General features: G+C 38.7%; 2 protein-coding genes across 7 annotated transcripts in view; one reads left to right on the forward strand and one right to left on the reverse strand.

The window, feature by feature from the left end:
• Positions 1-21,920, reverse strand: part of Supt3h (SPT3 homolog, SAGA and STAGA complex component) — a 332,054-nt gene that overhangs the window by 275,938 nt on the left and 34,196 nt on the right. The gene's annotated exons all lie outside the window — the stretch shown is intronic.
• Runx2 (RUNX family transcription factor 2) overlaps positions 17,836-21,920 on the forward strand; it is a 316,322-nt gene continuing 312,237 nt past the window's right edge. For 2 of the 5 annotated variants that reach the window (XM_085832576.1, XM_029471397.2), the window contains exons 1-2: positions 17,836-18,006; positions 18,171-18,294. In XM_085832576.1, coding sequence (XP_085688702.1) covers positions 17,836-18,006; positions 18,171-18,294 — 295 coding nt within the window. Of the gene's footprint in view, positions 18,295-21,920 lie in introns of all 5 variants that reach the window. The other 3 variants (XM_021186134.3, XM_085832579.1, XM_085832575.1) reach the window with 3 other exon arrangements.

Genomic DNA, 21,920 nt, shown 5'->3' on the forward strand with positions numbered 1-21,920 from the left:
CAGCAAACATTCTGAAAACAAGTCCTGACAACCACCCACCCTACGCCAACATTTTGTTAGTGCTGGGTTAGTAAGACACAGGCTGCAAGACTTTGACAAGTGGCTGTTGAGGAGGAAATGTTTTCACCCTTTTAAAGGAAACTTGAAAAAATATTTATTCACTTTTTTTAAAAAGGAAGAAAAATCTAATTCAGCAAGAATCAGTTCTACTGTTACCAGCTTGCTCAGAAGAAATGGCTGGTAATATCTTGGAGGATATTGGGGGTGGGGGGTGAGGGGAGAATAATTTATCTTACTAAGAGTCCACTGGTACCCCAAAAAGAAAAGGTTCTGAAATTAAATAATGAATATTTGAAAATATTGCAAACATACTTGACCTCAATGAATTACACACTTTAAATGTCAACTTTTATACTACCATAAAAATGTGTACTTCTTGATATAGCTGTCTCCTGAGAGGCTCTGCCAGTGCCTGACAAATACATAGGTAGATGCTCATAGCCATCCACTGGACGGAGCACAGGGTCCCAAATGAAGGAGCTGGAGAAAAGACCCAAGGAGCTGAAGGGGTTTGCAGCCCCATAGGAATAACAACAATATGAACTAACCAGTACCTCCAGAGTTCCCTAGGACTAAACTGCCAATCAAAGAAAACACATGGTGGGACTCATGGCTCCAGCTGCATATGTAGCCGATGATGGCCTTGTCAGTCATCAATGGGAGGAGAGGCCCTTGGTCCTGTGAAGGTTCTATGTCCCAGTAAAGGGGAATGCCAGGGCCAGGAAGTGGGAGTGGGTGGGTTGGTGAGCAGGGGAAGGGGAGAGGGGATAGGGGATTTTTGGAGGGGAAACTAGGAAAGGGGATAACATTTGAAATGTAAATAAAGAAAATATCTAATAAAAATGTGTACTTGATAATAATTTGAAAAGTAGGAGGAGTTAAGTTCCTGGGACACAAAATCTAAGACAACAAATCTATACATGACTGAGGGAGTATTTCCAAGTCAAACAGTCCAGGAAAATGCATAACAACACTGTGGGGTCAATTCAAGTCTAGCCTCAAACTACCCCCAGGGTGAGTCGTGAAGTCTAACTGGCACCAGGGAGTCATCATATCTTTTTTTTAAATTTTATTTATTTATTTTTGTATAGAATAGAGTTTATTTAGGGCAATGGGAGAGGAGTTAAGAGGGTAGTAGTGGCAGGGAAACGCAGAGAGAGGGAGAGAATGGAGAAGTAGAGACCAGCCATGAATGCGTGGAGATGGGGGAAGGGAAGTAGGGAAGGGATGGGGGAAGTGACTAGCCCACGAGGGCAAGAGAGAAAAAAGAGCAAGTCATCATATCTTGAAACAAGTCCAACCCTGTATCCCATACATCAGCCAGTCACCCACCGCCCTTGGGCAAGTGGGAACTGAATCCCATAGCAGTCCTATGGCTATGGTAAGAACAGACCTGTGAGCCATCAGCTCTACAGATGAGGAGTAGGGAGCTTTGTCATCTCAGTGGGCTGTGCGACTGCCTACTACTAAGGCAAGAAAATGCTCCAATCCCCTAGGATTACGGAGTGACAATGGAACAGGAAGTCTCCCCCATTTGACCAATGCACTGATTCCAGCTACAAAAACACAGTATGGTCATCATTGTCCTCCAGTTTCGTCCATGTTCACTCTTCTATCCTTGACTTAGGCTCATGATTTCCTTCTGTTTTGAGACTTTCTTTTTGGAGATGTTTTTGGATGGCTGGTTGGAAGAAGAGCATAGATGGTTTCCTTCTCTCTTTCACGAACAATTTCTGCCATCATCTCTCTTCCATGCCAAAGCCCTAGTTTATGTATTAAAGTGACAAAGTGTGACAAACCGTCAGGTGTGTGTACACGCATGAGGAGAGAGAGAGAGAGAGAGAGAGAGAGAGAGAGAGAGAGAGAGACCTGCTCAGTCTTTACACTGTCATTACTTTGAAAACAACCACAGGCTGGCTTACAACTATCTGTAACTCCAGTCCCAGGGAATTTGACACCCTCTTCAGGTCTCCTTGGGAAACAGTACACAAAACACCCATATACATAAATTTAAAATAATAACAATAATAATAATAATGTCTCTGTCTCTGGTGGGGCTATGCCAGTGCCTAGCAAATACAGAAATGGGTGCTCACAGTCATAAATTGGATGGAACACAGGGCCCCAATGGAGGAGTTAGAGAAAATACCCAAGGAGCTAAAGGGGTCTGCAACCCTATAGGTGGAACAACAACATGAACTAACCAGTACCCCCAGAACTCATGTCTCTAGCTGCATATGGAGCAGAAGATGGCCTAGTTGGCCATCATTGGGAAGAGAGGCCCCTTGGTCTTTTGATGATTATATGCCCCAGTACAGGGGAACACCAGGGCCAAGAAGTGGGAGTGGGAGGGTAGGGGATCAGGGTGGGAGGGAGGGTATAAGGGACTTTCGGGATAGCATTTGAAATGTAAATGAAGAAAATATCCAATAAAAAATTGAAAAAAAAAGATATCCTAAATATTGCAACAAAGATATAGACAAGCAAAACTTTAAAACTTAAAAATCATGACACTAAGAGTTGTCAATTTTTAAAAGATGAACAAACCCTTAGCCAAACTAAAAAAAAAAAAAAAAAAAAAGGAGCCATATTCACAGCAGCCTTATTTATAATAGCCAGAAGCTGGAAAGAACCCAGATGTCCCTCAACAGAGGAATGAATACAGAAAATGTGGTACATTTACACAATGGAGTACTACTCAGCTATTAAAAACAATGACTTTATGAAACTCGCAGGCAAATGGATGGAGCTAGAAAATATCATCCTGAGTGAGGTCATAAGAGGACACAGATGGTATGCACTCTCTGATAAGCGGATATTAGCCCAGAAGCTCAGAATACCCACGATACAAACCACAAACCATATGTACTTTAAGAAGGAGAAAGACCAAAGTGTAGATGCTTCAATCCTACATAGAACAGGGAACAAAATAATCACAGGAGGTAGAGGGAGAGAGGGACCTGGAAGGGAGAGAAGAGGGGGAGGAAAAAAAGGGGGCCAGAAACAGGTATTGGAAGGGGCAGGAGAGAAATAAAGAGGACCAGAAAATTGAATAGAAACACTTAGCATTGGAGGATATGGAACTGGGGGTAGCCACTAGAAAGTCCTAGACTCCAGGGAAGCAGGAGGCTACCAGGACACAATGGGGATGACTTTAGAAGAAATACCCAAGAGAAGGGAGATACAACCTATAGAAACCACCTCCAGTAGACAGGTACAGCCCCCAGTTGAGGGATGGGGCCACCCAAGCATCTCAAAATTTTCAATGCAGAAATGTTCCTGTCCAAAGGAAAGGAAGGGACAAAAAATGGAACAGAGGCTGAAGGAAAGGCCATCAAGAGATCACACCATCTAGGGATCCATCCCATCTGCAAACACTAAACCCCCATACTACTGTTGACTCCAAGAAGCGCTTGCTGACAGGAGCCTGGTATAGCTGTTCCCTGAGAGGTTCTACCAGCACCTGACCAGTACAGATGCAGGCACTCACAGCCAACCATCAGACTGAGCCCAGGGACCCCAATGGAAGAGCTAGGGAAAGGACTAAGGGGACTGAAGGGGATTGCAACCCCGTAAGAAGAACAATATCAACTAACTAGACCACCCAGAGCTCCAAGGAACTAAACCACCAACCAAAGAGTATACATGGAGGGAGCCAGGACTCCAGATATCTATGTAGCAGAGGATGGCCTTATTTAACATCAATGGGAGGGGAGGGAGACTTGATGCCCCAGCGTAGGGGGATGCTAGAGCAGTGAGGGTGGAGGTGGGTGAGGGGGTGGAAGAACACCCTCATAGAGGCAAAGAGGAGGGGGAAGAGTCGGGATGGGATTAGGGGGTTTTAGCGAGTAACCAGGATGAGGGATATCATTTGAAATGTAAACAAAATGATTAATAAAAATAAAGTTAAAAAAAAGAAGAAGAAGAAGAGAGAGAGAAAGCTCTAACAAAGTGACATAAAGAGACATTGCACTATATAGACACACAAAATGATACAAGAAGACTAAAAACGATCATTGTCAATCATGAAGGCATACAAAATCAAAACAGACCAATAACTTGGAGACTGAATCAGTAATAAATGGCCCCTATCAAAGAAAAGTCCAGGACTTGATGGCTTCACTCCTGAGTTCCACCAAATTCAAAATAATAAACCAATCCTTCCTACAAAGATTTAAAGGGAGGAGGGGAAGGAAGAAAGGAAAGAAGGGAGTGAAAGAAAGGGAAGGAGGGAGGGAGAGAGGGAGAGGAATGAGAACAGAAGGAAAAAGTATACTACCTTCTTATAAGACCACACTTACTGTGCCACTTAACAAGGGCATAAAATTATAGCCAAATATCTGAAAAAAATGATGCAAAATCCTCAGCAAAACATCAGCAAACCAAATTGAGCAGCAGATTAAAAGGATCTCTCACCTAGCTAATAACCAAGTACAACTTATCACTGGAGTGCACGGATGGGGTAACAGACAAGTCAATACGACACAGCAACAAAAAGGATGCCTATATGAGCATGTCAAAATGCTGTGCCTTTTCACAGCAGAAAATCCTAGGAAAAGTAAGTGTAGGGGGAATATAGCTCAACAAACTAGAGGCCACCATAAAGAACAAACCCATAGTTAACACCAGACTTAACACCGAAAAGAACGTTTTCCCTCTAAGTAAACATGAAAGGAATGTTTTCCTTTATAAAAACAGGATTCCAACTCTCACCACCTCTTAAACATAGCACTGAAAGTCCGAGTCAGAACACTTAGTAGGTGAGGAGGAAAAAAAAAAAAGACATCCAAGACAGACAGGAAGAAGGTAAACTCTTTTTGTTAAAGGTGCCATGAACCTACTTATAATGATATAAAGATCCCACTTCTGAAAAGCAATTAGTACTAACCCAGGTGTGGTGGCACATGCCAGTTATGCCATCTCCTAGGAGGTGGAGGCAGGAGAATAATGAGCTAAAAGCTATGTATCCTTAGCAACAAAGAAAGTTTGAGACAAACTTGGCTACATGATGGTTTGATAGACTTAACGATCCCAAAGCAAACAAGAAGTAATAACACAACAAATTTATGACTAAGAAACAAATTTGGTGAAGTTGCAGAACACAATTCATATAAAAGCCAGTAGGATTTAACCATGGGCTCACTGGAAGTCTGTAATCAGTGAGTACAGAGTGGTTAGCATTGCCTAGTGCAGAGGTCTACATACACAGAGACTGCAGCTCAAGATGGGGAAGCCTCGTGTTCTAAAGAAGAGGTCTCAAGAGAGAGCCTCACTGGAGGAAAGTGAACGTAAGGGCACAAGAGGAAATTGTCATGAGTGAAGACAGCATCTCACATGCCTGCCTTAGATTGTCTGACACAACACACTGAGGCTTCATCAAAAAGTTACAAGTATTCTAAAGGTCAAATTAAAAAAAAAAAAAAAAAAAAAAAAAAAAGACCCTGAGAAACCCTGTCTCGAAAAAACAAAAACAAACAAAAAAATCTGCCAGACACTGAGCTACCAACCAGGCAGCACATACAAGCTGGTCCAAGGCCCCCAACATATATAAAGCACTGGACTGCCTGGTCTGGCCTCAATAGGAGAAAGTGTGCCTAATCCTTGAGAGACTTGAGGCCCCAGGGAAGGGGGAGGCCTAGCGGTGGGGAGGAGACAAGGGGAGGAGTGATGCGATGAAGAACTATAGGAAGGGGGACCAGGAGGGGGACAACAGATGGATTGTAAATTAAAAAATAAAAAATAAATAAAATCTGAAAAGACATAGTAAACATCAAGGGCCAAAAAGGCACAGTGTAAGTTTTGAAATCCTTACAGTAGAAATTTAAAATAACTCTGAACATCGATACACTAAGGGCACTAACTGAAAGCAGCAGCCATGAAGTAGGAGTGTAAGCATGCAAAAGGCCCTGAAAGAAGCAAAAGGAAGTGCTGAGGAAGGAAGGAGTTCCAAAGACTCAAGCCACTTAAAAGAAAGGAAGACTTTGGCAGACTCAATGGGAGCCTGGAAATGGAAGAGGAAAGAACCACTGAGCTGAGAAAATGTCAGAGGAAACTTCCACAGCTGAGAAAAAAATGAAAAAGAAAATATCTGAGAAGCCTGGAAAAAGTATTCCCCTTAAAAACATATCATCCACAAAGTTGATGCAAGCAAGAATAAAAGGAAAAGGGGAAAGAATATTTAAAGTAACAGTGGCTCAGAATCTTCCACATGTAATAAGAGAAATGGAGCCACAGTTCCAGGAAGGCCAAAAGACACACACACATATACACATACTATAAATAGACAGACTTCGGACTACATTTGTACATGGCTTAAAGATAAGCTTTTAAAAATGTATTTTTTGAGGACTTCATTAGTGTAAGAGCATCTCAGAGTGTAGTTATCAAATCCAGAGGGCATATCTTACAGTACACCAGGATTATATGGGTCAGCCTGTTATTCATCTTGGGCTACAAATGTATATAACATGATACTCCATGAAATACAATTAGAGGATTTTAGCACAAGGTTAAACATTCATATATATAAACATCTAAAAGGAGACAGTATCATTAAAAAACTTACCCAGTCTTTCTATAGAAGCATTAAGAAATAATGCTGTCCTAATTTTCTTCTCTGTTGCTAGGATAAAACACTGACCAAAAGCAACTTGGGGGAGGAAAGGTTTATTTAGGTTTACAAATTACAGACTGTCCTTTAAGGGAGCCAGGGCAGGAACTCCAAACAAGAAAGTAGCTTGCTCTCTCTAGATTTCTCAGCTAGCTTTCCAAAGTGTGGTGGTCCCTCCCGTATCATCAATCAATATAATTCTCCCACAGACATACCCACAGGTCAATCTGATCTGGGAAATCCCTCAACTGAGACTCTCTCTTCACTGGTGATGCTTCCATGTGTCAAGCTGACAATGAAATCTATCCAGTGCAGATACCCATGTGCAGATACTTACTGTGAAGTAGCTAAGAGGACTGAAACTTCTCTGAGAGAGCTAGTGAGTGCTGAGCCAAAGTGAAGGCCTAGGAGATTATTGTGCACTAAGCAGACATTATAAACACTATGTCACACTTTTTCACAAATAAGTACTAGGCAATATTTCAAGAAGATGTGAAATCATTTCACTGCAATCTGTTCCAGATAACACAGAAAAAAATACTTCCCACCTCATGCTATAATGCCAACACTACCCAAACACTAAAACCAAAGAAATTCAAATAATGACAACTATAGAACAAAGATGTAAATATCACCAACACAGCATTAGCAAATCAAGTTTAATAATGTCTAAAAAAGTATATAACCCAACCAAGTGCAACTTCTTCCAGATATGCAAGGCTTCTTTCAACATTCAAAATGTTGAGTCTCCGGATCTAAGCCATCCAATAAAATAGGCTCCAATATCCTATTAAGACATACAGGAAAATAATTTGATATGTTCCAACACCATTCAGACTGAAATCTTTTCAATAAATTAAGGGACGATAAGGAGAGAGGTAAAAGAAGGGGACTGAACAGAAGGGAAGGGAGGGGAGAGGAGAGGGGACAGGAAGGGAATGAACAGGAAGGAGAGAAGAAGAATGGATGCAGCAGTATATGAAACTCTGAGGCAGCAGATACTTTGCCTTTCAAACCAATCGACAGAGGAAGCCTGACCTGGTAGCTCAGGCAGGCATTCCAACTGGGAAGACTGAGGCTGGTAGAGCCTAAGTTTGCAACAAAGTAATGGAGTTTCTTAGTATGGTTTTCCTTCTAGAAGACTGGACAGAAGGTAGAGAGTCCCCCAAAGACTCCTTCCAGGCACCATCTACGCACAGCTTGTATTGGTATCTGGAGGTGTTACAACTGATGAACCTAACCAATATGGATACATACAGTACTGTTCATTAGAACTCTTAGGGAAAAAAGCCTTTGTGTTACACAGTTCTGTAGATTTTGCCAATAAATAATGTCATGTGCCCAACACTGGCTCCATTGTGCAGAGCAGTTTTACTGTGTGGCCCATGTGCCACCAATTCAATCCTCAAGCCTAACAGCTTCCCCTCTTTTCCTTTTACTGATTTATTTCTCCTAAGTGTACACAACTATTTATTTTTCCTGCCAGTCTTCTGAGCTTCCTCTGCTGTTTTGGCTTTTTTCAGAACGTCCTATAGATGGATTCTCTCAGTTACACACATTCATTTGTTTCATTTGTCTTTCATTAAACTGTTGAATGCTGCAATAAGATATATACTCAAAAATGAATAAGCTGCAGAAATGTACAATCTTTAGGAGTTCCTGACTTTTTAAAATGCTGAACTTAAAAACTAAATGGACAAGAGTCTCAAGGACTTAAACAGTACCCATAGAGCAAAGTATATAAATCTGCACTCAGTGATTTATTATTAAGTGACACACCATTCAGCAACATTTTTTTTCCTTCTAAGTAAATGTTGGAACTTTAAATGTCAAAACTGTTTTATTAGTTTTGGGTGCATATCTTCCCTATGTGATTTATTAAATATCTTCTAATCACTTTAAGTGTGATTAACAGTGATCTTTCTGCCTTCTAATTTTCTGGGTTATTTCACCACAATGATACCTTTTGTGTCTATGTATTGACTTTTTAATTTTTTCACATAATATAATTTGATCATATTTTATTTCTTTTCCCAACACAATTGTCCAAGAGCCTTCCCATCTCCCTACCCACCCAACTTCATGTTTTGTATTGGTATGGTATTTTTGTCTTTTGCAGTTTTTGTTTGCTTGCCTGTCTGTTTTGATTTGGGATGCTGTTTTTTGTTTTGAGAGAAAGAACAGTGATTGCTTTTTAAACTGCATTGTAAGTGAGCAATGTGACCTTCCATGGAAAGGCCCTGGAGGATGCTGTTGGGGTTTCTGAGCACTTCCTTGTGTCCTGCCAAACAAGCTATCTTAATCACTACTTGCAATGACTTTCGTGTGTCATCTCACTAAATGAAGGTCTGAGAAGTGGTTCAGCCATTACAGAGAGGACCTGAGTTCAGTTCCAGTACCCATTTCAGACAGCTCGTAACCCCCTATAAGCCTAGCTCCACTCTGTTCTCTGAACTCAAGAGGCATCTTCATTCACATGTGCATATTCTTGTGTCTCTGTCTTACACTTACACACACATGCACACATCATACATACATATATACATACACACATACATACATACACAAATAATATTGGGAAAAATAATTGATAATAATTAATAGTATTTCAATTAAACATTTTTGCTTGGGCATTAAACCCAATGAATTCTCAATAAATAGTACTTCTATGGGTAAAGAATACAATATTTTCAACTTTACTTTTATAATTATTCCTCAATTATTCCATTATGATTTTATTAATGATGATGAACAACTAAAGTAAATTTCAATAGGACTGCTTCTAGAATATATAATGTATAAATGTTGCTAGTCAAAATAATTTACTTGTATTCCAACTTCATACCTAAAAAGTTTTCTAAGGTACTTCACAAATATACACAACATAATAATTATACAATTAATAGAAATTTACTACAAAGTCATTAGCTGGGCCAATTCAACAGATGGTTATAAAGCCCTGTCGACACAAGGCTTCACATGGCAATAAACTTTTAATAAAGATTTTGTAAACAGTCTAAGAATAATAAACTTGATCATGACTACAACTCATTCTTGCCTCTTCTGTAGTTGGTATCCACTAGACCACATAGCTCTCTAGGAATAACAGTACAGGTGCAGGAGCCAGAGCCTGGTTTGTAAATAAAGTTTTAGTGGAATGCAGACACATGTATTCATTTACTGGCTGCCAGCTTTGAGACTGCAACCAGAGCTGAGTTGCTGACAGAAAGTCTACAACCCCTAAGCCAAAAATATTTATTATTATCTGCCTCTTTATAGAAAAGGTATGTTAGCCCTTGGTAAAGTATCAACTAGTATGACACAAATTCAAGATTCAATACTTCTGATTTAGACATAGGCTTCTGATCCCTAGACTAATTCTTGAAATGTAAGATTTAGAAGTAATAATATAAGCTAACAGTAATTAGTTGATGTGAATGAACTGTTTGGCTTTATTTTACCTTTATTTTTATTTTACATGTATGGATGTTATGTCTGCATGCATGTCTGTCTACCACATGTGTGTCTTGTCCCCATAGAGGCCAGAAGAAGGTGTTGGATCCCTGGAACTAAGACTTACAGACAGCTGTGAGCCTGGTTGTGGGTACTGAGAACCAAACCCAGGGCCTATGCAAAAGCAGCAAGTGCTCAGCTCTGTCCATTCCCACGATTGGCTTGAACCGGGTTGGGGTCGGCCTACACGGTGCACCCTGGCTTTAACCTCTCATCTGCACGATTGGTTTGAACCGGGGTGGGGTCAGCCTACACGGCGCACCCTGGCTTTAACCTCTCAGGTGCTCCTGCCTCAGCCTCCCCCTGTACACATGTACACTACCATGGCTAAAATGGATGAATTTTTAAGGGTATTTTTATACATTCTAGAATGATCCAACTTAATGGAAAGTGACACACCATTTTCTCTACAGGTGTCCAGCCCTGAGTTGCTTCACTACAAACTTAAGAGTTTAAGGTTAACGTTATAAACTAAAATTATTAAATTACTAATTGTAACCAATCTATTCCTGCAATTTTTTCTCTTCTTTTCTTTTCCTTCCCTTTCCTTTCTTCTTTTTTTTTTTTTTTTTCTTTTTGAGGCAGGGTTTCTCTGTGTAACTCTGGCCTTCTTCGAAGTCCCTCTGTAGACCAGGCTGGCCTTGAACTCAGAAATCTGCATACCTCAGATTAAAGTCGTGTGCTGCCACTGCCCAGCTAATTTATTCTTTATATACCATACCACACAAATGAATTTTGTAACTATTTCAGTTTTAAAACTAATTCCTAAGTCATTTAAACACAAATGCTTCATGTTTCAGAATCCACTTTTTAAGTAGAAAAATAAATGTCAATCTATCCCTTTGCACAGATCCCACAGCAAACACTGGCACATTTATGTGTGTATTTGTTCGAGTATGCCACTGACTTCATCATACTTCCTTTAAGAGGAAGGAAGTCAACACTACTGTCGTCAGCTTGATGCTCCTGAGTGTAACTCACTGGTACCCAGAGTCTAGATCAGAGTCTCCTCAACGGGTCTAAAAATGGCCTATGCAGTTCTCTTCTTTTCCTTTTTTTTTTTTCCTCTTTCTTTCTTTCTTTCTTTCTTTCTTTCTTTCTTTCTTTCTTTTTCTTTTTTTTTTTTCATAGCAATCAATCTAGGTTCAGACATAGCTAACCTTTGAGAAATAAACACCAGTTCTTTTTTAAACAATCTATTTGTACATGGTATATTCTCATCTCTCTATGAACTTGTTCACTGAAAAGCCAGAAGTGGTTGCCCCAGTCTTCATGCTCTGGGAGGACATCAGCCACATGGGAAAGGAGGCCTGTGCCTATGTTGGGAGAACAGGGAGGACACAAACTTATCTTGGGAGGTTAGAATTATTATAAGTATATTAAGTATATGCACTAATCAAGTGAAAAGTCTTGTGAATGTTTTTAATACAATTATTGCAAATAGTAATTATGAACACGTCCAAATATATCATTTTATTAAAAGAAACATTTTTGCAAAAGTCTAGAGTTCACTAAAAATGTCAGTTTTTGAGGTACCAACTTTCTTTTAAGAAAACTTGTAATTTTAATTATAGTTTTGAATTTTGAACAAAGCTTTAATCATCTCATAAAAGACTGGTAGCCTGCAAATTATGCCTACATACTTAGAAACTGTCTTCTCCAGAATTTATTTCAATGCTTTCAAGCTTTTACTAAATTATAAAATTTACAAACACTGTTTATAAGTAATATTGTTTTTTAAATATACTTTAAGAAATTGTAATTTTCCTAATATTATCAGAGAATACAAATATTTGAATATTTCTAATTTTTAAAAATCTTTAAGTTCAAATAGAGTAATTTTTAACTGCTAAAACATCTGAGAAATTGAGATTTCCAGTGGGAATACTGTCAAATTTGTAAAAACAAAAAGATCCGTATTCCACTGCTTCATTTTCAATATTCTTTCTGTATTGTTAATTATGCCTGAACTCACCATAAATTATACGTAAAGCTTAATAGAGACCTCAATCCACAATAGCCTTTTCTGAACCCAATGAGAAATCTATACACGGCCATGAAACTGGCATGCAAATAAAAGAACTGTCAAGACATGTACTCCTGAAATAACCCTACAATAACTATTCTAAAGGCTGTGTGTGGTCTCACCCATATATTTTGGCAAGATGCACTTTCTCCGACCACAGTCAGATTCATCCAACAGCAGTGGCACTGGAGAGCCTCTGTCTCACCTGTCAAACTTGAGAAACATTCTTCCAAAGACCACCATGAGTCCGTGGAGAAAGCCACGCTGCGACAGCTGTTCTTGATAAGCATCTTCTAAAGTGGGGAACTCCAACAATTAAGCAAATCATCCTTAAAGGAGATATAGACAGCAACACCCAAACCTAAATGCTGAGATGTTCCAAAATCAAACATGGGTAATCCAGACATCCTGCAATATGCAGAGGGGCCATTCATAAGTGATACTGACAGTCTTTCCTTATCATCTAATAAAATCTCTTACCATTATTTGTCAACTTAAAAACTATGTATCCTTTTTTAATATTTGGCCAACCTCCTTTGTAAAACCTTAAAATACATATAAATTTTCAAGTATTAAATTCATCAAAATTGCTGAAGTTTGACAACTAAAAGCTCAATAGCTTATAAATAAGACTTATAAATGGGAATATTAAATATATTAAAAGCTGATCTTTTTATGATACATTGATACATTTTTTTAGCCACATCATATAAAAGTTCACTTTTGCTTTGCCTTGACTTCATCAAGTTTATAGACAGAAGGGGAAGGTATGGATACAATGGTGAGAGAGACAATTACTCAGAAAAGAAGTATGCCTCACTGGGCTTGACTCAAGCCGGAGCCACTACACAACAACAAATGATAAATCAGACTTTTAAAAAGTGCACCTGGCCCTCTACAAAGCTTACATAAGACCGACAGTATCTAAAAATTGTAACTTTGTTGCCTTTTGGGTGACAGGCTCCTCTAACTCTGTTCAATACAAGAACAATTCAAGTGAACAAGAGAGTGGTGGCGAATAGGGCCTTTTCCAAGACAAGCGACACCAATTAAGTTCTCACTTCAGAATAATGTCACCTGCAGTCAAGTCCTAAATCACAAAGACAAAGTGACAATCAAGGTTCCCATGTATTAGGCTGCCCCACACTTACCCCTTACTATGCAAGCACAAAAGTTAGTTTCACTTTTCTCTAGATACACTAACTTGCATAGCTAGGATATTATTTTTCTTTGGTTTGGTCAGAAGCATGTTTGATATAAATTTTATTAAGTGGTAGTGTATGTAACATTGCATTGTGGATAGTCGTTTCCTGCTTTAGTCTGGCCACATCCTCTGCTGTCATACAAGCATGTTTCCCACATTTTGTGCAAGTTGTCACCTTTTTTAAAAAAAATCTTACAAAAATGACATGAAGATGAATTGCTTTAATAATTATAAGAAACATAAAATATTTTATACAGATACATTACAGAAGTATAGACCACCACTCTTCAGAGAGTAATGCCTCACAACCAGAGTGCCAATGTCGTGCATAACAATATGCCTAAGTAAAACAGCATAAAGGAAAGGGTCGAGGGACAGACTGGCAGAAATAAAACATTCCTGGACAGAGCTGTCAATGATCTCTAAGACCTGAGGTACAGTACACGGCAGTGTGCACAAAGGGCTGCACTTCAGACCTGTGAGGTGCTCATTAGTGAGTGCTAAGATGTCGATATTCCTCGATAGAATTTTAAGAACGTTCTGAATATATAGAAATGTATAAGCATGGAAAAAGAAAAGTAAAAAGCCTGGAGCTGGAGTAGAAAGGAAAAAGAGAGGAACAGAAATGAAGGAGGAGGGACCATAGGAGGGGGAGTATGGAGGGGGGAAGGAGGGAAAGGAGGAGGGAGGAGGTAAGATGTGGACAACAACTTAGGATGTTCTCTCTGGGCATCCAATCTGCATATTACATCACACTTAGAAAGACCACTGCCAGAAGTACACACACATGAAATCAGTAAACAAGAAAACTGTGGTACTTTTTAAAATATTATCTAATTTAAAACCTCATAGCCAAGTTCAAAATACTCTGTACTCACAACCAGATATGCTTTCTTATAATTGTAATATAAAGGCATGAGAGTTAATATCTCATAATCATAATTCAGAATATAAAACTATAATGTTTTGCCAACACAGAACAATTTCATGTCTTTAATAAAAGTTTGATAAATGCCAGGTGAACTTAAACAGCTATGTATTAAACCTGAAAAAAGAAAAATTACCCACCAATGGAAAACACAAATTACTAAATATTAAGTTAAAATGAATTAAGAAAGTCCCTAGCCCAAGTCTCATAAGCAGACTATTTTAAGCCAGAGTGGGCACCTAGAGTTTGTTAGTCATTTTCTTACTGTTTCGATTAAAAGAATAGAAAAGCAACAACTATACATCCAAAGGAATCCTTCTTTAGAGCACAGATATTGGCACAGTATTGGTAAAGTAAGGCTACTGTGTTAAAGTGCAAGCAGGAACCGATCAAATAAAAATTAATTCAAATGGTAACATTGAAGAAATGTATAGTATTTAAGATATTACTATACTGTTATATTCATATGTCTTGATATTTTAAGAACTTTGACAATTCTGAAAAAATTATTAAATTGTAAAAAAAAATAAGAAAGCAAGACAATAATTTCATGATTTAAGACTGATTTCAAATTTAAAGCTGTATTTCATTGTTATTGAATGAAAACACAGAATCTATAGGGCACAACTAAACTTGTTACTTACTTCACAGCAATTGCTAGCATATCCCCCAAAAGGATTACATTTAAAAGATCTTTAAAGAGAGTCTGTAGTTTCCATTTCTGAATATAAGCATGGTAAAAGTCTCTAAACAAGTGCTTTCTGCCATGGCTTTTCCAAAGCTTGTTCCCTCTCTCCATCTCTAGCAGCCATTTCTAAGGAAATGCAGTCAGTATCAAAGATGTTACCACTCACCAGTGTTGTCTTTAAATTTCCACAACAATGTACAGGTTGCTCCTGAGTCTAGTTTGAATTGGGAGAGGTACGAGGACAATGAATGCATAAATTTAACCACAAATGTAACATTCCTGTTTTTATCCTGCCAGAATGTGATGGACTTTACACAACACATAAAGGCCACTCTCAGCAACATCTACTAAACTCTTTTATCATGAGATACAGACCATAACTCACAGACACAGGAAATAGGGTTAGGTTACCTGCAAAAAAGACCATGTGACTACAAGATAAATGAGATGGTGGTAAAATTTATTCAAATTCATTTTAGATCAATTTGAATACCAAAATGTATATACCTTTTTTTTTAATGTAAGGGAAAAATTATTGCATGAAAAATTAGGAGATAAAAGACCTGGGCACTCTAAAAGAAAAGCATTTGCTTACTATCCTAAAGCAACTACCCAGACATCTTCAACTGCCAAGTGCTGCGGCGATGCCTTGTACATATGGAACTAAGTTCAGAAACTCCACAAATTATATAGACAAAACCCTTTTTTTATTTACTTTGAATAATAGAGATAAAGATCACACTGGCACACTTTATTTATGAAAGAGGATAATAGAGTAACTTTTTTCCCCTCTGCATGAATAATGACCCCTAAATGAAAACTTCAGTATAAATATCTGTTTTACAGTAAAACATGAGTCTAGCCTCAAAAATCAAACAACAGAATGTATTTCTGTGGTTTTGTTATTAAAAGTTTATTCTGAAAAATTAAATAAATAAACCTAGATTCTTGAAAAATAAGGGGTTAAAATCATTACCATGTCTTTCCAGTATATAGAGAAAAAATGTTTAAAGAATCTTATGAACATGATTTCATAGATAACTTTAACTAAGAGGAAACAAAAACAGACAATGAGTTATTTTGGGGTGTACAGACACAAGAATATTTTACTTCTGGCACCCTCTAAGTCACTCCCTCTTACCTCCACTGTGCACCCCAAATAATTTCTTGTACTTCTGTGTCCCCACCCACCATCACAGTCATCCGTTCCATGCCACTCCTGGTTACCATCACACTAGGAAGAAATCTAACATGCAAATTCAGAGTGGCGTGGATAAATGGCAAAAAATGCCTAGGAAATTGGTCTGCTCGCCTTTATAATGTTTGTTGAAAAATCCTCCATCGCTCCCAACTAATGAAAACAGGAAGCTCTATTCATAAATGTGAAACTCACTGCCTATGATATATAATCATCCTAATAAGAAAATGAGCTCTAGACATACATGTCCAAGAGGGCAAAAGAAGAGATAGTTTCCCAAAGATGGTTTCAATTTTCTTCTGAATCAGAATTAGCAAATCGAGACGACTAACATACTCTGTCTGTGTGCATTATTCCTTACTACACACAGCATTTTGTAATTTATTTCAAAGCTTCCATTATAAACAACAAAAAAATACAGTTTCTGTTAACCCCCTCTATTCTGAGCTATGGAATTACTGCATATTTCATTATATATGCAGAACTGCACCCAAAGTCCTGTTACAGTCACTGTGCATGCTGACGAAAGAATTATACAAAACATTTCTGTGAAAGATAAAATCCAATCATACAGAAAACTAACATTAGTCCAACAAAATGTCCACCACAATTCCTGACATTTGTTTTGTAAGATCTTCAAAGTAACCATGGGATGATGGCAAAAATAATATAAACGATACTAATTACATTTAATCTTTATTGTAAGAGCCGCCACATAATAAAAAAAAAATCAACTATACAGCCATGATTTAATATTTGTAAAGGAATCCCCAGGCTAACACTTTTGTGACAGCCAATTACAGTCGATCCCGGCAAGGAGTTTGCAAGCAGACCTCTGGAAAGGTGAACTGCTTTTTACAATGAGTTACAGATCCCCAAGCCTAGGAAGACAAGCAAAAGGCAAACAGAAGGAAGCAGCCACCCTGGGAAATCCGAAGCAGCCTTGCAAGGGATACAATCCCAAGATGCGAATTACTGCAAAGCAGCACTGTTGCTCAGAACGCCACACACTCGGTTGAGACAAATTTGCTCACTTTTCCATAGACATAATAATGAAGGAAAGGGAGGAGGGGTAGAGAAAAGAGACGAAAAAGCAGAGGAGGGAAGGGGGGAGTAGGGAGGTGGCAGAAAGGAAAACCCTTAGCTACAGAGTTCTGCTCTCCAAAGGCTTAACCTTACAGGAGTGTGGGCTCCTTCAGCATTTGTATTCTATCCAAATCCTCATGAGTCACAAAAATTAAAAAGCTATAACCTTCTGAATGCCAGGAAGGCCTTACCACAAGCCTTTTGTCAGAGAGAGAGAGGGAGAGAGAGAGAGAGAGGGAGAGAGAGAGGGAGAGAGGAAGGGAAGGAGAGACAGAGGAACACCCATAAGTAAAGAGACGGAAGGAAAGGGAGAGGACAAGAAAAGAGAAAAGAGGGAGGGGAGGGGAGAAGGAAAAAGACTGAGAAAGAGGGAGGGAAGAGAGCAAGGGGAAGCCACAGTGGTAGGCAGTCCCACTTTACTTTGAGTACTGTGAGGTCACAAACCACATGATTCTGTCTCTCCAGTAATAGTGCTTGCAAAAAATAGGAGTTTTAAAGCTTTTGCTTTTTTGGATTGTGTGAATGCTTCATTCGCCTCACAAACAACCACAGAACCACAAGTGCGGTGCAAACTTTCTCCAGGAAGACTGCAAGAAGGCTCTGGCGTTTAAATGGTTAATCTCTGCAGGTCACTACCAGCCACCGAGACCAACCAAGTCAGTGAGTGCTCTAACCACAGTCCATGCAGGAATAGTAGGTCCTTCAAATATTTGCTCACTACGTTTTGTTTTGTTTCCTTGCTTTTCACATGTTACCAGCTACATAATTTCTTGACAGAAAAAAATAAATATAAAGTCTATGTACTCCAGGCATACTGTACAACTAAAACAGGGACTGGGTATGGTTTGTATTTTCAGTTTAAGGCTGCAAGCAGTATTTACAACAGAGGGCACAAGTTCTATCTGGAAAAAAAAGGAGGGACTATGGCGTCAAACAGCCTCTTCAGCGCAGTGACACCGTGTCAGCAAAGCTTCTTTTGGGGTAAGTGCTACCTTATTTCAAGTCTTTTTCTCTGTGAACCTGTTAAGCATGAAGGTACAAGGCTTAGCAGGGCTGTGAGCTTTCCTGGGTCACAGCATGTTAAAGATCATGATGATGCTATTTTCTCTCACTAGAAATTGAAAAATGAAATTGCTGTAAATATTTGCACTTGGCATGTGTAACTAACTCTCGGGGTAATGGCTTGAAATCGACAAAATTAAATGAGCTCATGTTAATCAAATTGTTTTCCAGTGTAAGAGAAACAAGGATGTTAAAAACAGTAAGAGCTTAATAGTCCCATGAACTTCCCTAGAATAAAGCTGGATGCTGAGTTAATCAAAGTATTGTTAAGTTATTGACTCCGCAGCTCCCAATATTGAAACAAATTTCCAAAAGGAAGCAATTTTACAAAATAGCAGACCACAGAATTATTGAAACATTGTGGTCTACCATGTATGACACAGGAGTAAACCTGGAGGCGAGTTAGCATTCTCAGGCGCTCCACTGAAAGAATTCTCTCTACCGCTTGAAACTATGTCTTCAGATACCTCTATTAGCCTGTTTCTAAACAATTTTCTGTGACTAAATCAGATATTCAACTAGAATAGAAGCATTTTCAAGACACCAGAGCTGTTCTGTAAAGATCTCCATTGCTTGGGACACTGAATGTACATGAAACTGAACTTTTCTAATAATTTTAAATTTAATTTTATATCTATAGACTATTGCTCCCACATAGAACTTATTACAAGCACACAGCAAACACTGGAACCTCTAAGATTCCTTTGAGCACATCCTTAAACCTACCAAATGAATACCGTTTTTAGTCTCACGAAAAATAAACTTCACAAGGATACCCTGAAGGATTTAAGAACCATGCCGACAAAATCATGCTGGACTTTTAAAACAAAACAAACATAATGCAGTCCCTTAATACTGAATTTTCAGCAAGTGCTGATCCAGATATGTAAATGGTTTCGATCCTCATCAACTGTCACAGGAGTGTAGTAAAATGTCCACTTACATGATTCTCTGTATGATATCCAACATGTCCCAACTACACAGCAGATTTTAAAGACTGTCTTTTTAGCTTTTAAATAAATCCTTAGCTGCAGAATTTTCAAACTAGTGATTGGAGTTCCCATTACTCCTCCTCCTCCTTCACACATCTTAACTGGCTCCTAAAACAGGGCTTGCCTTAGCTCAAGTCAAAGAGAAATAATTTAACCTAAAAAGGGGAAGTGGGGGGGGGTGTCTCTTAAAGGGTAAAGAAATATACTTCAGGTTTTTATTTTTAAAATAAGTGAGATTGCTACAATGACTCCCACAGTAGCCAAAAGTAGGTCATCTCAGTTACAATATATGCAATGTAATAATCATAGATAAAATCATAATTTCAATAGTGGGCATAAGCATTGCTTTTAAAAGCTCTGCCTTCAGGAAGCAGAAAACTACAGTTAAGACTGCACTATATCCCAGGATAGTCCACATTGTACAAACAGCTCACATAGGAGAATATTTATTAGTAGTCACTGAGAGACAAGAACATTAGGCTACATTAAGGCTATTGTTCCATGGGGGTATTACTTGGGGCGGCCGCAGTGAGCAGTTAAACATTTCAGACCTGGAGGCAGAATTGTCAAAGAATGTGTTGAAATGTCCTTGTTCTATCATACAGGAGTAAGAGTGGGTCTTAAGTTCTATGACACTCTTAATGACTATTGTATATTAAAGTTTCCAAGATCTGATTAAGTTTGAGAGATAAATCAAGGCCATCTTCTATAGCATGCAGTATTTTTTCACATTCTAACCAGGCTTTCTCTTCTGGAAGTGAGTCTCACCTTCCCTGCCTCCCCCTCCTCCAAACAGTACCTTAGGACTGGCTAGAGAACTTACCATGAGCCTCCTACACCAGACTAATTACAGGTGAGGAGTGGACAATTGTTCCAGGTTATCATCACGTCGCATGTTTCCCTGTTCCATAATGTTTGTGAGGCTGAAACCTCCCTTGAAGGTTACCTTCTTACAGTGCTCAGCATAACCACCCAGTGCAATGTCCTAAGTACATGTGCCAATTTTGCAAAATGGTTAAAGAAAGTTTAGGTAAGGGACAAAGCATATGCTTACTGAATATCTCACCTCAACCACTGGGAGGGAGGGGAGAAGGGAGGGATGAAGGAATGCAAGAGAGCAAGTGGAGAGATGAAAAGAGAGTTCCAGTGTCCTTGATCTCTGCTACTTTAATCAAGACTTTCAATCTGTGCTACTCAAAACCATTACTTAATATGAATCAATCCTTTTGAAACAGAAGATTGACTCAACACGTATCTTAGCATTAAGGACTCGTTTGTGAAATCGCATAAGCTGACTGGTCACATTTCCACATCCGCTCCTTAGAGCAGACCAAAGTCTCTGATGAAGCAGAGTGTGTAAACAGTCATTTCCAAAACAATAGCTGTGGTCTCCATCAACAACAATCATTCTGTAATTTCAAGATTCCCGAGTGACCAAGCTTTGCAACTTGTTTCCCAGATAACAGAGATTAAGTTCAATAACCCAGAGAGAAGAATTTAAAAGAGCAAGCAATGAAGGCTACTCTAATATTTATTAAAAGCTAAAACTGCCACGTACTGCCCAAAGAGACTACCTTCCATTCAAATAAATGATTCTACTTTACAAAATTAATACAGATTTCACTTTTAAATCATAAAGATGTTTTGAAATGTAAATGAAATTACAGAAGAAGATCTGTTAAGTCTGAGTGAGCTTCCTGATAGTTTCTAGGCACACGGAAGGCATGAAATATACACAATTACATTATAGTATATTTTAGCTCTTTTAGTAAAACAAAAATAATTTATTCAATTACACCCTTCAAGCTAATAATCACTGATGGTCAGACTTGTTTCAGTCAGCAGTGTTAAGTCCAATTCTGTAAGGTAGAAATGTTCCAGCTTATTAAGGGAAGACTGTGGGGTGGGGCTGACTCATGGAGGGGACTAAGATGTTATCAGGAAGGCAGAATTAATCTTTATTGAATAGAACCATTCACAAATCAAATCTCACTGTACTTCAATACTTTCAAGCAGCTCTAATCAATTACAACCCTTCTCTAGTGCTTCAGAACTCATGTGCTTTCAATTTTACACACTGGTGGTCCTGAAGTACTATATTGGGCAGAGTTAAGACATTCTGCATCACAACTTTTTTAAAAAAAAAAATATTCATCTAGAGAGCTTTATCCCTACCTCTCAGGAGCTGTTTGCATGCAAACTGTGGTAATATTTTTATACTGTGCTTCCTTGTTAAAGCAAAAGGTCAGGGGTTACCCAAATACCTCAACTGTATTTATATATTAAAAAAGAAAAGGTAAGTATTCATATCAAAACTCCAATGGGACAGGCTTCTTTATTTCTGCATTTCCAATGATTAATGAGGCCCCACGCCACTTGGAGACTGATGGCAGAAAAAGGGCACATCTCAAAGTCGTCTCCACACTTACCCCCTCCCATACCCCAGCCCCGTGCACGAGTCTTCGGACGTGTGCTCTAAGACACTAGTATGTAGCAAGGCTAGGGCAGCAGAAGAGCCGGGCAAGTTCTTCCTGAGCACTCAGACTGCAGGCG

The sequence above is a fragment of the Mus caroli genome, unplaced genomic scaffold (genome assembly GCF_978045245.1).
Source record: "Mus caroli unplaced genomic scaffold, Mus_caroli_1 scaffold_18, whole genome shotgun sequence".
Lineage (NCBI taxonomy): Eukaryota > Metazoa > Chordata > Mammalia > Rodentia > Muridae > Mus > Mus caroli.